The sequence below is a fragment of the Stegostoma tigrinum genome, chromosome 25 (genome assembly GCF_030684315.1).
Source record: "Stegostoma tigrinum isolate sSteTig4 chromosome 25, sSteTig4.hap1, whole genome shotgun sequence".
NCBI classification, from domain to species: Eukaryota; Metazoa; Chordata; class Chondrichthyes; order Orectolobiformes; family Stegostomatidae; genus Stegostoma; species Stegostoma tigrinum.
Genome location: NC_081378.1, coordinates 35,488,600 through 35,500,725, shown reverse-complemented (window position 1 = coordinate 35,500,725; position 12,126 = coordinate 35,488,600). Strand labels below are relative to the sequence as shown.

General features: G+C 39.1%; 1 protein-coding gene across 3 annotated transcripts in view; it reads right to left on the bottom strand.

The window, feature by feature from the left end:
• Nucleotides 1-4,440: 4,440 nt before the first annotated feature.
• LOC125463323 (inhibitor of nuclear factor kappa-B kinase-interacting protein-like) overlaps nucleotides 4,441-12,126 on the bottom strand; it is a 31,329-nt gene continuing 23,643 nt past the window's right edge. For all 3 annotated transcript variants that reach the window (XM_048554501.1, XM_048554504.1, XM_048554503.1), the window contains exon 3: nucleotides 4,441-6,211. In XM_048554501.1, the coding sequence (XP_048410458.1) occupies nucleotides 5,453-6,211 (759 nt within the window). In that variant the 3' untranslated portion in view covers nucleotides 4,441-5,452. The remainder of the gene's footprint in view (nucleotides 6,212-12,126) is intronic.

Genomic DNA, 12,126 nt, shown 5'->3' with positions numbered 1-12,126 from the left:
TTATAAGGAAAGGCCAGATAGGCTGGGAGTTGTTCCCCTAGAATGTCGGAGGCTGTGGGATGACCCTTTGACTTCTATAAAATCATGAGGGGCATAGATAAGGTGTATAGACAAGGTATTCTTCCAAAGGTAGGGGAGTCCAAAACTAAAGGGCACAGGTTAAGGTGAGAGGAGAAAGATTTAAAAAGGATCTGAGAGGGATCTTTTCACGTAGAGGTTGGAGCGTGTATGAAGTGACCTGCCAGAGGTGGGGGAGGCCAGTACAATTACAACATTTAAAACACGTTTGGACAGGTCATGAAAAGGAAAGGTTTTGGGGATGTGGGTGGCATGGTGGCACAGTGGTTGGCACTGCTGCCTCACTGCACCAGGGACCTGGGTTCAATTCCAGCCTCGGGCGACTGTTTGCACGTTCTCCCCCTGTCTGTGTGGGTTTCCTCCGGGTGCTCCGGTTTCCTCCCACAGTCCAAAGATGTGGATTGGCCACGCTAAATTGCCTGTAGTGTTCAGAGAGATGTAGATTAGGTGGGTTATAGGGGGATGGGTCTAGGTGGGATGCTCCAAGGTTTGGTGTGGAGTTGTTGGGCTGAATGTAGGGATTCTATTCAGGCAAATGGGACCAGTTAAGTTTGGGAAACCTGGTTGGCATGGACGAGTTGGATTAAAGGGTCTATTTCTGTGTCATATGACTCTACATGATGCTGGGGTGTAGGGGAGATTTTGTTTCACCCAACATTTGAAATCTTTTAAAAAATTCTATGCAGAAAGCATGGTTTCTTTTATTTTATTTATTTTGTATATTAAACTTGTTTTATGTTTAAAACAAAATATGTAGCCTTGTATCTTTATGGTTCAATGAAAGACCCCAAATTGAATTTTTTAAAAATATGAAGTCTCAACAAGATTTCATTTTCAGGATGTGACTTGTCAAGTTGTAATATCATGCAGGATCCTAACAGATGGCAGATGCTTGTTCTTCAGGTAGCTTTTTAAAATCTGCAACCAGTCCTTTTCCCTGAGTGTCACAGCACATGAAGTTACTTTTAATTTAAATTCTCTGTCTCTGTGATGTATTCCAGCTTGTGAATTGCAGGGTTAGATTCTATAAGGATTCTGTACCAAAACTACAGGTTACGATAATGGCTTCTCGCAAGAGTCGGGTATATTGATGTTTGAATACTGGCCGCTGGCCAACAATGGGAAGAGTACAATTTCAATGATCTGTTGTCAGACTTCAGCAGGTATCCTTTGATCTAGATAGTGAGATTTCAATCCTTCTCTTTGCATAACAAGTTTCAGCGGATGGTCTTTAGTTCTGGCAACAGTAAATTATCTCACTTCCAGGGACATTTGCGTGGCTGACAGCTATACATGCCAGATGAATAATGCATTGGTCATTATTTTGTGTAGCATTTTCCAGGATGGTGGACAGTTTCATTCACTTTACTTAGATACTTCCTTGTAAATTCCTGTTGAGCTTGGCTACTTAGAGATCAAGTGGCTTTGTGGCCATTTTAACTGGTTCGTCCAAAACTCAAGTAAAAATCTTCTAAGTTAATGAGGTTTAAAGATTAATAGCCCCTATTACAGATGATTATGCCTTGTACCAAGCAACGTTGTTTGTGAAACAGAAATTGCTGGAGAAACTTAGCAAGTGGCAACATCTGTGGAGAGAAAGCAGAGTTAATGTTTCAGGTCCAGTGAACGTGAGCTGTTTTACTGTCAAGTGTGTATGAAGGAGAGCTGAATTATATTGTGAAAGACTTTTTTAAAATTTCCAGGATTTTGACTCAGCAATAGTGAAGGAATTGTAATATATTTCCAAGTCCAAAAGAAATAGGAACAGGACTAGGCTGTTCGGCTCCTCGAGCCTGGTCCACCATTCAATAGGGTCATGGCTGATCCTACATTCCTCATATGCCTTTTCCTGAACTTTCCCTTTAACCCCTGATTCCCCTCCTGTTCAAGTGTCTATCTTAGCCTTAAATATACACAAGGATTCTGCCCCACATATCTCTGTGGCAAGGAGTTCCAAAGACTCTGAAGCCTCTGAGAGAAAACAAAATCCTCATCTGTCTTAAACTGGCACCCCTCTATTGTGAGAATGTACCCTCTAGACTCTCATGAAGAGAAACATCCTGTCAGCATTTACCCTGTCAATACCCTTAAAAATCCTGTATGTTGCAATAAAATCACCTCTCATTCTTCTAAGCTCCAGTGAGTAGAGTCCCAAACTGTTTAACCTTTGCTCACAAGATAATTCCTCCATTTCAGGGATCATCCCAGTGAACCTTCTTTGAACTGTCACCATTAAAATATGTCTTTCATTAATTAAAGGGACCAAAACTGCTCACAGTACTCCAGATTTGGTCTCACCAGCACCTTTAGTTGCGGTAAGACCTTTTTACTCTTACACTCCGAACTTCTTGAAATAAGTGTCCAACTTCCATTACTCTTCCTGATTACCTGCTGTACCTGTGTGGTAACTTTGTGTGTTTTGTGCACAAGTACCCAAATCCCATTATGTTGCAGACTTCTACATTTTTCCTTTTGAATAATAACCTTTTTTTGTTCTCTATTTTAAAGTGAATAACATCACATTTTCTGACATTATACCCCATTTGCCAAACTTTTGCCCACTTGCTTAACCTGTCAATAACTCTCTGTGTCCCTCTCATAAAATTCCTTTTCCCCTATTCAGAACACTGGGTGGCTTGGACGGGAAATCGCAGGTGGCAGTGTTCCTTGTATCTGCTGCCCTTGACGTTCTAGATGACTGTGACCATGGATTTGGAAAATGTTGCCTAAGGAGAATTGGTGAATTTCTGCAGCGCACCTCATAGATGCTACTGAGCACTAATATTAGAGGGAGTGAAACAAGCAGGTTGCTTTGTCCTGGATGGCATCAAACTTCTTGAGTTTTGTTACAGCTGCAGTCATCCAGGCTAGTGGGGAGTATGTATGCCTTGTAGATGGTGGATAGGCAAGTCACTCACTGCAAGATTGTAGTCACTGCATTCATATGGGTAAGTCCGGTTGGGTTTTTGGTCAATGGTAACCCCAGCATGTTGACAGTGGGAGATTTAGTGATTGTAATGTTATTAAATGTTAAAGGGGATATGGTTAGACTCTCTCTTCTTGGTGATAGTTATTGCTTGGCCCAAATCTAGATATTCTCCAGGTCTTGTCTATATTTAGGAACTGTTTCAGTATCTGAGTTGCAAATGATCCTGAAAGTTGTACATCATCTGCAAACACCCCCAATTCTGACCTTATGATGAACAGCACTGATGTTGCACCACAAGATTGTTGGCCCAGAAGGACTAAGAGTCTTGTGGTGCAGTGCAGACCGTACCCCTGAGGAAGAAGACCCAAGTTCAAGTTCCACCTGCTTCAGACTTGTGTCATAACATGTCTGAATAGTTGATTAAAAGTATCTGTCCTCAGGCACTCCTGCAGAGCTGTGATATCCTGGAGCTGAGATAACTGACCTCCAAAAACTACAAACTACCTCCCTTTTGCCAGTTATGGCTCCAAACAGCGTTAGTGTTTTACTAAGAGATCAGATAATTCAGGAAATTTTCCAACTTAAACCATCTCCCACAGGAGCCAAAGTCCAGCCTGTGGTCTTTACTGTTTAAATTTGAAATTCCTATTCATGTTCTTCCACTCTCAATTTGTCAGAAATTCCTGGTAGATATCACAGCAGCTTGAACACCCTGAAGAAATGACACTGGGTTTACACACTTGCCAGACACCTCACTGAAGAATTTTCCATTGGTCTTGAAACCCACATACAGTATGGCTACTAGCATCTCTATTTTGGCTTTTCACAAACATCTAGCCCTCAAAAGTTAGGGCAGAGTCAAATATAACCAAAAAGCCCAGAAAAACTGGAGACGCGGAAATCCTGTTTAATTTCATGGTCACCTGCTTTGTTTTCAACAGCAGTAGATTGGCAGCGCCCTGATGTGCGACTCCTTCCATGATTGAGTGGACTCAGCCACCATGTTTCCAGTTGTGATGGACTGCATTAACTCCCATCCGTAGTGTCATGAAAAAGGGTTAGCCATTTAGGATTGAAATGATGAGAAACGTTTTCACTCAACCAGTAAATGGTCACTCTTTAGAATATGCCACATCAGAGGGCTGAGAATGTACAAATATACTCAAAGATTAGGGTGCTAGATCTTGGACACTTAGTGAGTTACTGGATCTCAGAATACGGTGGGAAAGTAGCTGATGTAGAATATCAGCAATAGTCTTACGAATGGGGCAGGAAGCTTGAACACAATCCATCCCTTTTCCCTATTTTTCATGTACTTTGTCGCATGCCAATGCTATCTGAAAGAATTTCACGTACAATGAATTGTATTACTGTTCAGTGACTGGATAATTATAGGTAATTTTAATAATATGAGTCAATTTGAGGTGATTTAAAATGTAATACTTTAATAAATATAATGTTTAGGTGCTAAAGATAGCAAGTTAATACACTACGCGTACCTAATGAATGACAACTGTTCATACATATCAAGTGTGTCATTTGTACAAATCATTTCCCTGCCACCATTTGCAAAGACGAAAAATTTGATACTATAGGACAATACATTCCAGAGGGAGAAACAGATAATCATGTTCATCAACAGACCGTCACATGAGTTTCCAAGTTCAATCATATTATTTTGAGAGATATTCAATTATATCAGGCACTCCACCTCAAAAGTAAGCTGAAGACAATCTTGATCATGCTTCAGGACTGCTAGTTCCACTGGCCACCCAACTTGAATGATGAATGAGACTAAACATTCCCAGTAAGACTGAAAAAATACCCCAAAAAGATCACACTTCACTATCAGCAAAAACATCAGCAAATAAATTATATTATACAGTAGAAGTATAACCTGAGCATGTCTGAAATTTCTCTCAGCAGTTTTTGTGGAGATGTGAGCACATTTTTATTTGAAAACAGGAAGAGGAATTTCAGATGAATATGTTTAATATTGTGCTAGGATCTAATAATTCAGCTTCAGGATTAGGACTTACCCTGATGTTATAATTCAGAAATACTTTTAAAACTAACTTCTCATTGTATCTGTTGAAATTCTATAAGCCAGTCTTACTGACTCAACGATACTGCAATGTAAAGAATAGAATATATATATGTAAAACATTTTAAAAAGCATAACTTATTCTGAAAATATATAGCATTCTAAGCCTCTGCTGCAGTCTGAGGAAATGTCACTTGTTTGTCTTTCCCGTTCCTGAAAATTTTTCATAAAATGAGAAGGCAAATAAATATTGTAACATCATGCCTTCTGTAATACCACACAACCCAATATCCTCAAAATATAAAAACAAAGAATTCTGGCAAGAATGCAAATAAGATTGACAACTTCAGATTACACTTAACATCTCCAATTTCTTATCTTGCTGCATGAAAAATCTACGATCATTGATCCACTGTAGTGATCTGACTCAGACGATTGTTTGCATTCTGACTGTCATTTACAATTGCAGTACAATTAGCTAGTTCTTTCCTTAAATTGGCAATATCCTCATTTCTTTTCAGTAGATCAGAAGAAATTTGTCCAATCCTTTCAATTAGATCATTTACTTGTGGCTCCAAGAGAGAGAAACTCTTTTTAACATTGTAAACTTTAGGTTTAAGATCATTGGCAAACATAACTGCTTTAATAAGTTTAGCTCGACTGTTTTCCAAACTCAAAAGTCTGTCTGAAAGTTTATTATCTTCAGCCTTCAATTCAGTCAATTTCTTCTGTAGTAATCCAATTTTGTCTGTATTTCCAGATACCAAATTCTTAATTTGGGTGACTCTTTCAACACTGGTTGCAATTAAGTTCCCGATGTTGTGAACAGCAGTTTTCTCCACATTATTCACCTTGTTTTCCAGTTCACGCAAAGAATCTTTCAGCAAACTAATATCTGAATCCAGACCAGATATTCGCCGAATGTCAGTTCTGACACCAGAAAGTTTTGTGGTGACATCGCTAGATATTTGAACTGTATTCTTGTCTATCCTGTCAATGGTATCAGAAAGAGAAACTAATTTTTCATCCAACTTATTTCTTTTTTCAGTGATGGTGGATGACCATAACTTCATTTTCATGATTTCTGTTTGCAGGTATTCTACTTGTTTCAGCAGAGAATGATCTTTAAGTTTGCTCATAATTTCATGTGCACTTTCACACTGCATAAACAGAGAAAGGAACTGTTTCAGTGATGATAGCATAAAAATAATATCGCAAATTTATTTGCACGTTTGTTCTTTAACTTTAACTGTTCTTTAATCTTTTCATCTTTCTCAATAACATGTCAAAACGTGTTCATAAGCCAATTGATTAACCTGAAATATACTAACTTCAGCAAGTACAGCATCAGTTTTGTATCCAGGTTCCCATTAACAATAATGAAATAAATGACCATTAATCTGTTCTTGTTCTGTATTGGTTGCTAGAAAAGTATTGGTGGAGAGAACGTATTACTCTTCTTCAAATGCTGCTTTGAAATGTTTGAGAAACATCTTAATCAAAAGTACATTGGATACACACATGTTATCTCATCTGAAGCACAATGCGGCACCTTTACTGTACTGCAGTCTTCATTATGTCTTCAGTTAATGCAATTCCTATGTTTAAAGAGAGGTGCAGAACTTATTGTTATCATCTAGTCAGGTCAGGCAGAGAAGCCCGAAACCAGTTCAAACTAAGGGAAAGATGATAGTTATACGTTAATTGAGGGCTTACTGAATGACCACTTGACTGGGTGTAAACATAGGAGAAATAAGTAATCAACATTGTTGTAGCTTGTGATGAGAGTGGGAATAAAACACGGATGCGAAAAGTATATGCATCTAAATTGTCTGACAAGTATTCAATTAAGTTTTCAGAGGTGGTAAGGGAGGAGACAATGGTAGTGCAGTGGATGCAAATTATCTAGATTTTCAAAACACTTTTGGTGCGGTGTTTCAGAATATATTAATGATTAAGATCAGAAAACGTAGAGTCAAGAGACAAATAATGAAATGGATTGCGAGTTCCTCTCAGGTTAGAAAGCAGAAGGTTAGAGTAAAAGGCAATTATTCAGACCACCTTAAGTTGAAAATAGTGTTCCAAAAGGGAGAATGATGGGAGCACTGTTTTTCATAATTTATGTCAATAGTGTAGACTTAGGAATCAAAAGTATCATTACTGAATTTGTGGATAACATCAAATTAGGGGGGAGTGTCAATAATGATGAAGACTGTAATAAATTACACGAATGTATTAATGAGCTTGCAGAATGGACAGATAATTGGCAAATGAAGCTCAACACAGATAGGTGAGAGATAATACATTTTGGTAGAAAGAATCAGGTAGTTACTTCACACTTGGGCGATGCAATTCTCGGTGGAATACAGAAAGAAAAAGGATCTCTGAGTACAAATACACTAATAAAGGCATGAAAAAAATCTGAACCAAACACACAACTAGTTCTCAAGGTATAGAATTGAAAAGCAGAGAAGTTATGCAAAATCTGTATCGAGGCTTGGTTAGATCACTCTTGAAGTTCTTGGCGCCATGCTACAAAAAGTACTTTGAAGGATTGGAGACGGTTCGGAGAAAATTTACAATGATGATGCCAGAAATACATACATATACATGATAGGAAAGTACTGACTATTTTTTCTCTTGTAAAAAAAGTGGCTAAATGATTATCTAACAATTATTTTAAATTATGAAAGGTGTTTATAGGATGGATAAAGAGAATGCTTCATCTCATAGGTGAAAGCATATCTGGAGGCTATCAAAATAATACAAATAGTTGCTGAGAAATCAAAAGCAATTCAGAATAAACTTATTTACTTAAAACAATGCTAAGAATGTGGAAATCGCTAATACAGTGAGTGGTTAAAATAAGTAGTAATGAAACATTTAAGGTAAATTCAGACAAGCTTATGAGGGATGTGATTATAAGGATGGATTTAGATGAGGAAAAATAGGAGGAGTCTTGTGCGTATCATAAATGGGAATGTAGCAAGGTCATATTGAGTGACCTGTATCTGCCATCCTTATCTGGTCTTGCTGGCATGTGATTCCAGACTCAAAGCAGAATGGTTGTTTCTTAACTGCCCTCTAGGCAATTTGGGGTGATGAATAAATGCTGGCCCAGTATGGAGAATTCTTTTAAAAAATCCTACATAATCCTCTGAAAACTCTAAATTCTGATTCTTCAAGATGAGAATGCTAAGTGAACCAAGTTAATGCACATATAAATTACAATTTACTGCTGCCAAATAATTAGTTATCAAAATGTTTTACTCTACAGCTGCCTTTGTGAGTTCTACTTACATGATGTGCCATAATTCATCACTGAATTACCAAATCAAATAATTTCTGTCTGTTATTTAACTTCTCAGTACAAAGTTATACAATCCTGTTCATGAGATCAAGTGTGTCTAAAATTCTAAACAATCCAGTGTTATCCTCAACTATAGGTTAGATAAATTTATGTCACAATGGAGTTTGTTTTGGATCACAATGTCCTTAGGTTACAGGATGTCAATAAACCCCACATTAACAAATAATTTTGGTCAGTCAAAACATGTGCAAATTCTTGGCTTGTTAATGAAGGTATTGATCCATACTGTAATATACATGTAAAACTATTTTTGTCAACATGAAAACAAAGTGCTGGAGAATCTCAACGGTCTCTGACAGCATCTGTGGAGAGAAAAATTACAGTTAATGTTTTGAGTCCACCACAATTCTTCTTTGGAAATAAACACAGACCACTTCCCATGGACCCTCTTACTATTTTGAATTTTGTTATACTTCTGTTGTGTTTGCATCAGACAACAGTTGGAAATTGTGCTGAAGGGCTAAGCCAAAAACGAAAAGTGGCGTAAGAACAGGCATAGGCATTCAGACTCTCAAGCCGATATTGGCATTGACTGGCAGATTCATAGCTGATCTGTGACTTTGGTCCACATACCCACTTCTGCCCCATATCCCTACTTCTGCCCCAAATCCCCTTCTTTGTTAGATTTTTGGCGTACAATCTCAAATTTAAAGTTAATAATTGATCTGCCATCGATTGCCTGTTGTCTAAGAGTTCTAAATGCCTACCTTCCATGTGTAGCAATATTTTAAAATTTCACTTCTGAAAGGACTGAAACGTTTGGCTGATGTCGCTTATCCTCAAATACATAACCAACTGAATAAGGGTACTAACTGCTGCACATAATACCTTAAAGATGTTGATCAGATCACCCCTTAATCTTCAAACTTCCAGGAAATACAACCCTAGTTTACATGAACCTGCCTCAAAACTTCACCCTTAGATTCCAGATATCATTTTCATAGATCTACATCGCAATTCTGTCACCCAACACATAGTACCCCAAGTATGGTTCACCCATGGCTTTGGACAGCAACAGTATAACTTTGACTCCATCATATTCATAACCTTTAGCTATAAAGGCCAACATGCTACGTGCTTTATCGATTATTTTTCATTCATATTCACAATATTTTAATTATCTCTATTGTTACGAAGTTAGGTAGAGTAGTCATGAACTGGAAGGGAGGAAGTTAGAACTTGTAGGTAAAAATGATCATGAGGTAAAGAGTGCTGTGGTCCTTTTAAGAGCTTGTGCTTTGAACGTGCTTGGTAGTTTCTAAACATAGGTGCACAGAGTGTGCCCGACTGGAAATATTTTACACAGAACAGCCAAGCAGCATTTTTTTCCAAGACACTAAGTTTGAATTTGGCCAATTAATTTACACCAAGCAGCTAGATACAGAAAGCCAACTAAATTTAAATCTGATGATGTTGACAACCTGAGACCAATGATATTATAAGAATTTGATTATGTCATTACAGGTATATAAAGTGAAAGCATGTGGAAAACCAAGGAGAGTCATCCACCACCTGTCAGAGTGAGCACTATTCAGGTCTCCGAGAAAACCCAAAGCTTTTAGGTCAAAGTCCTCATTGAAGAAATTATAGAGATAAAATGTCCCTCACACCACAATTAGTGAATGGTGTTTATGAAGAGAATGGAGCCGACAGAATATTCCAGAAGATACTCTGTGCGAACTTGGAAAGATTAAGTTATAATTCATTGTTCTCTTATTAATTGGGTTTATTAAGGGGGACTTGTGTTTGTGTGAACAGTATTCCTGGAGAATTTAGACCAGTTAGGAAGTAGTTAGTTGTATAAGGGAAAATTGATAGTTTGTTAGTAATTCTGTTAATTTGTTCATTGTTGGGTTAAATAAATAGTTTCTTCTTATTTGTAAAGTGGAGAAGAGGGATTTTTTTCTTTTAACCATTTTTTAAATAGGTTACGAGGGGAAGCACGAGCTTCTCTGAGTGTTCCAGAGGTAATTATTAGAGGGGAACCCTTACCCCAGTCATAACAGACTGGGGCTTGTGTTTTAGTTTAATTATCAGAAGGGTTCAGCTATTCCCCCTCCGCATATGTATACGGGTCACGAGTCTACTAGCACTTCCAGCTTTACACTTGTAGAGTACTTCAATGTATTCTTTTTAGGTCCAATGTCACATGATATCACAATTGCCTACATTGAAATCCATTTGTCCCTGTTTTCAACATTTGATTAATTATGAATAACGCTTGGTAATTTAGGATACCATCAACATTATTCACATTGCTAGCTATCTTCAAGCCAATGGTAAAGCTGACAATGTGGCTTTCTATCCCATCAAGGCTATTAATAAATACTGTCAATAGCTGAAGCTCCAACATAGATCTTCTGACAGGACAGCAGTTGTCACATCCTACCATGTATAGTAACTATACCTTGTACTAACTATCTCCTGCGCTCCATCCATCTCCTAACTAGCTTGATAACTTTCCCTGAATTCTATATTCAGTCACCCTTCCCAAATTATAATCCGTAGCAATTTCCTGTAAACATGATTAGGCCAATGTGTGTGTGTGTGTGTGTGTGTGTGTGTGTGTGTGTGTGTGAGTGAGTGAGAGAGAGAGAGTGCGTGTGAGGGAGGGAGGGAGAGAGAGAGGATGCGTGTGAGGGAGGGAGGCAGAGAGAGAGAGAGAGAGAGTGCTTGTGAGGGACGGAGGGAGAAAGAGAGTGTGTGTGAGAGAGGGAGAGACTGAAAGAGTGTGTTTGTATATGAAACGGGGAGAGATTTTGTGTATGAGACAGAGAGAGTGAGAAAGAGTGTGTGTATATGAGACAGAGAGAGTGCATGTGTATGAGATGGAGAGAGAGTGTGTGTGTGGATAAGATGTGGAGAGAGTGTGTGTGTAAGTATGTGATGGAAAGAGTCACAGAGAGAGAGACAGAGAGTAAGTGAGTATGTGTGTGTATGACATGGGGAGTGAAGAATGTGTGTTCGATGGGGAGAGAGAGAGGCAGAGAGAGGCAGAGAGAGAGAGAGAGAGAGAGAAAGTGAGAGGGTTTGTTTATGAGACGGAAAGAGTGAGAGAGGGCGAGACAGAGTGTGAGTATGAGAGGGAGAGAGAGGGGGGCTGTGTGTATGAGAGGGGGAGAGGGAGAGAGTCAGTTATAGAGAGAGAGAGAGAGAGTCTGTGTGTGTATGCAACTGAACTCTTGAGAGTGTGTATGAGATGGAGAGACAGAGAATGTGTGAATGAGATAGGGAGAGAGAGAGAGAGAGGGAGTGTGTGTGCCTGAGAAGGAGTGAGAAAGAGAGAGAGAGAGTATGTGTGTATGAGACGGGGAGAGACAGAGTGTGTGAATGTGAGGGAGGGAGAGAGACGGAGTGTGTGCATGTGAGGGAGGGAGAGAGTGCGTGCATGTAAGGGAGAGAGAGTGCATGGATGATAGGGTAGGAGAGAGAGAGACAGTGCGTGAGTGTGAGGCAGCAAGAGTGAAAGAGTGTATGAGTGAGGGAAGGAGAGAGAGAATGTGTGTGTGCGGGAGGGAGAGAGAGAGTGCACGCGTGTGAAGGAGGGAGAGAGAGAGTGCATGCATGTGGGGGAGGGAGAGAGAGGGAATGCGTGCATGTGAGCGAGCGAGAGAGTGTGCATGCCTGTGAAGGAGGGAGGCAGAGAGAGAGAGCACGTGTGTGAGGACGCGAGATACAGAGTGGATGCATGTGAGAGAGAGAGAG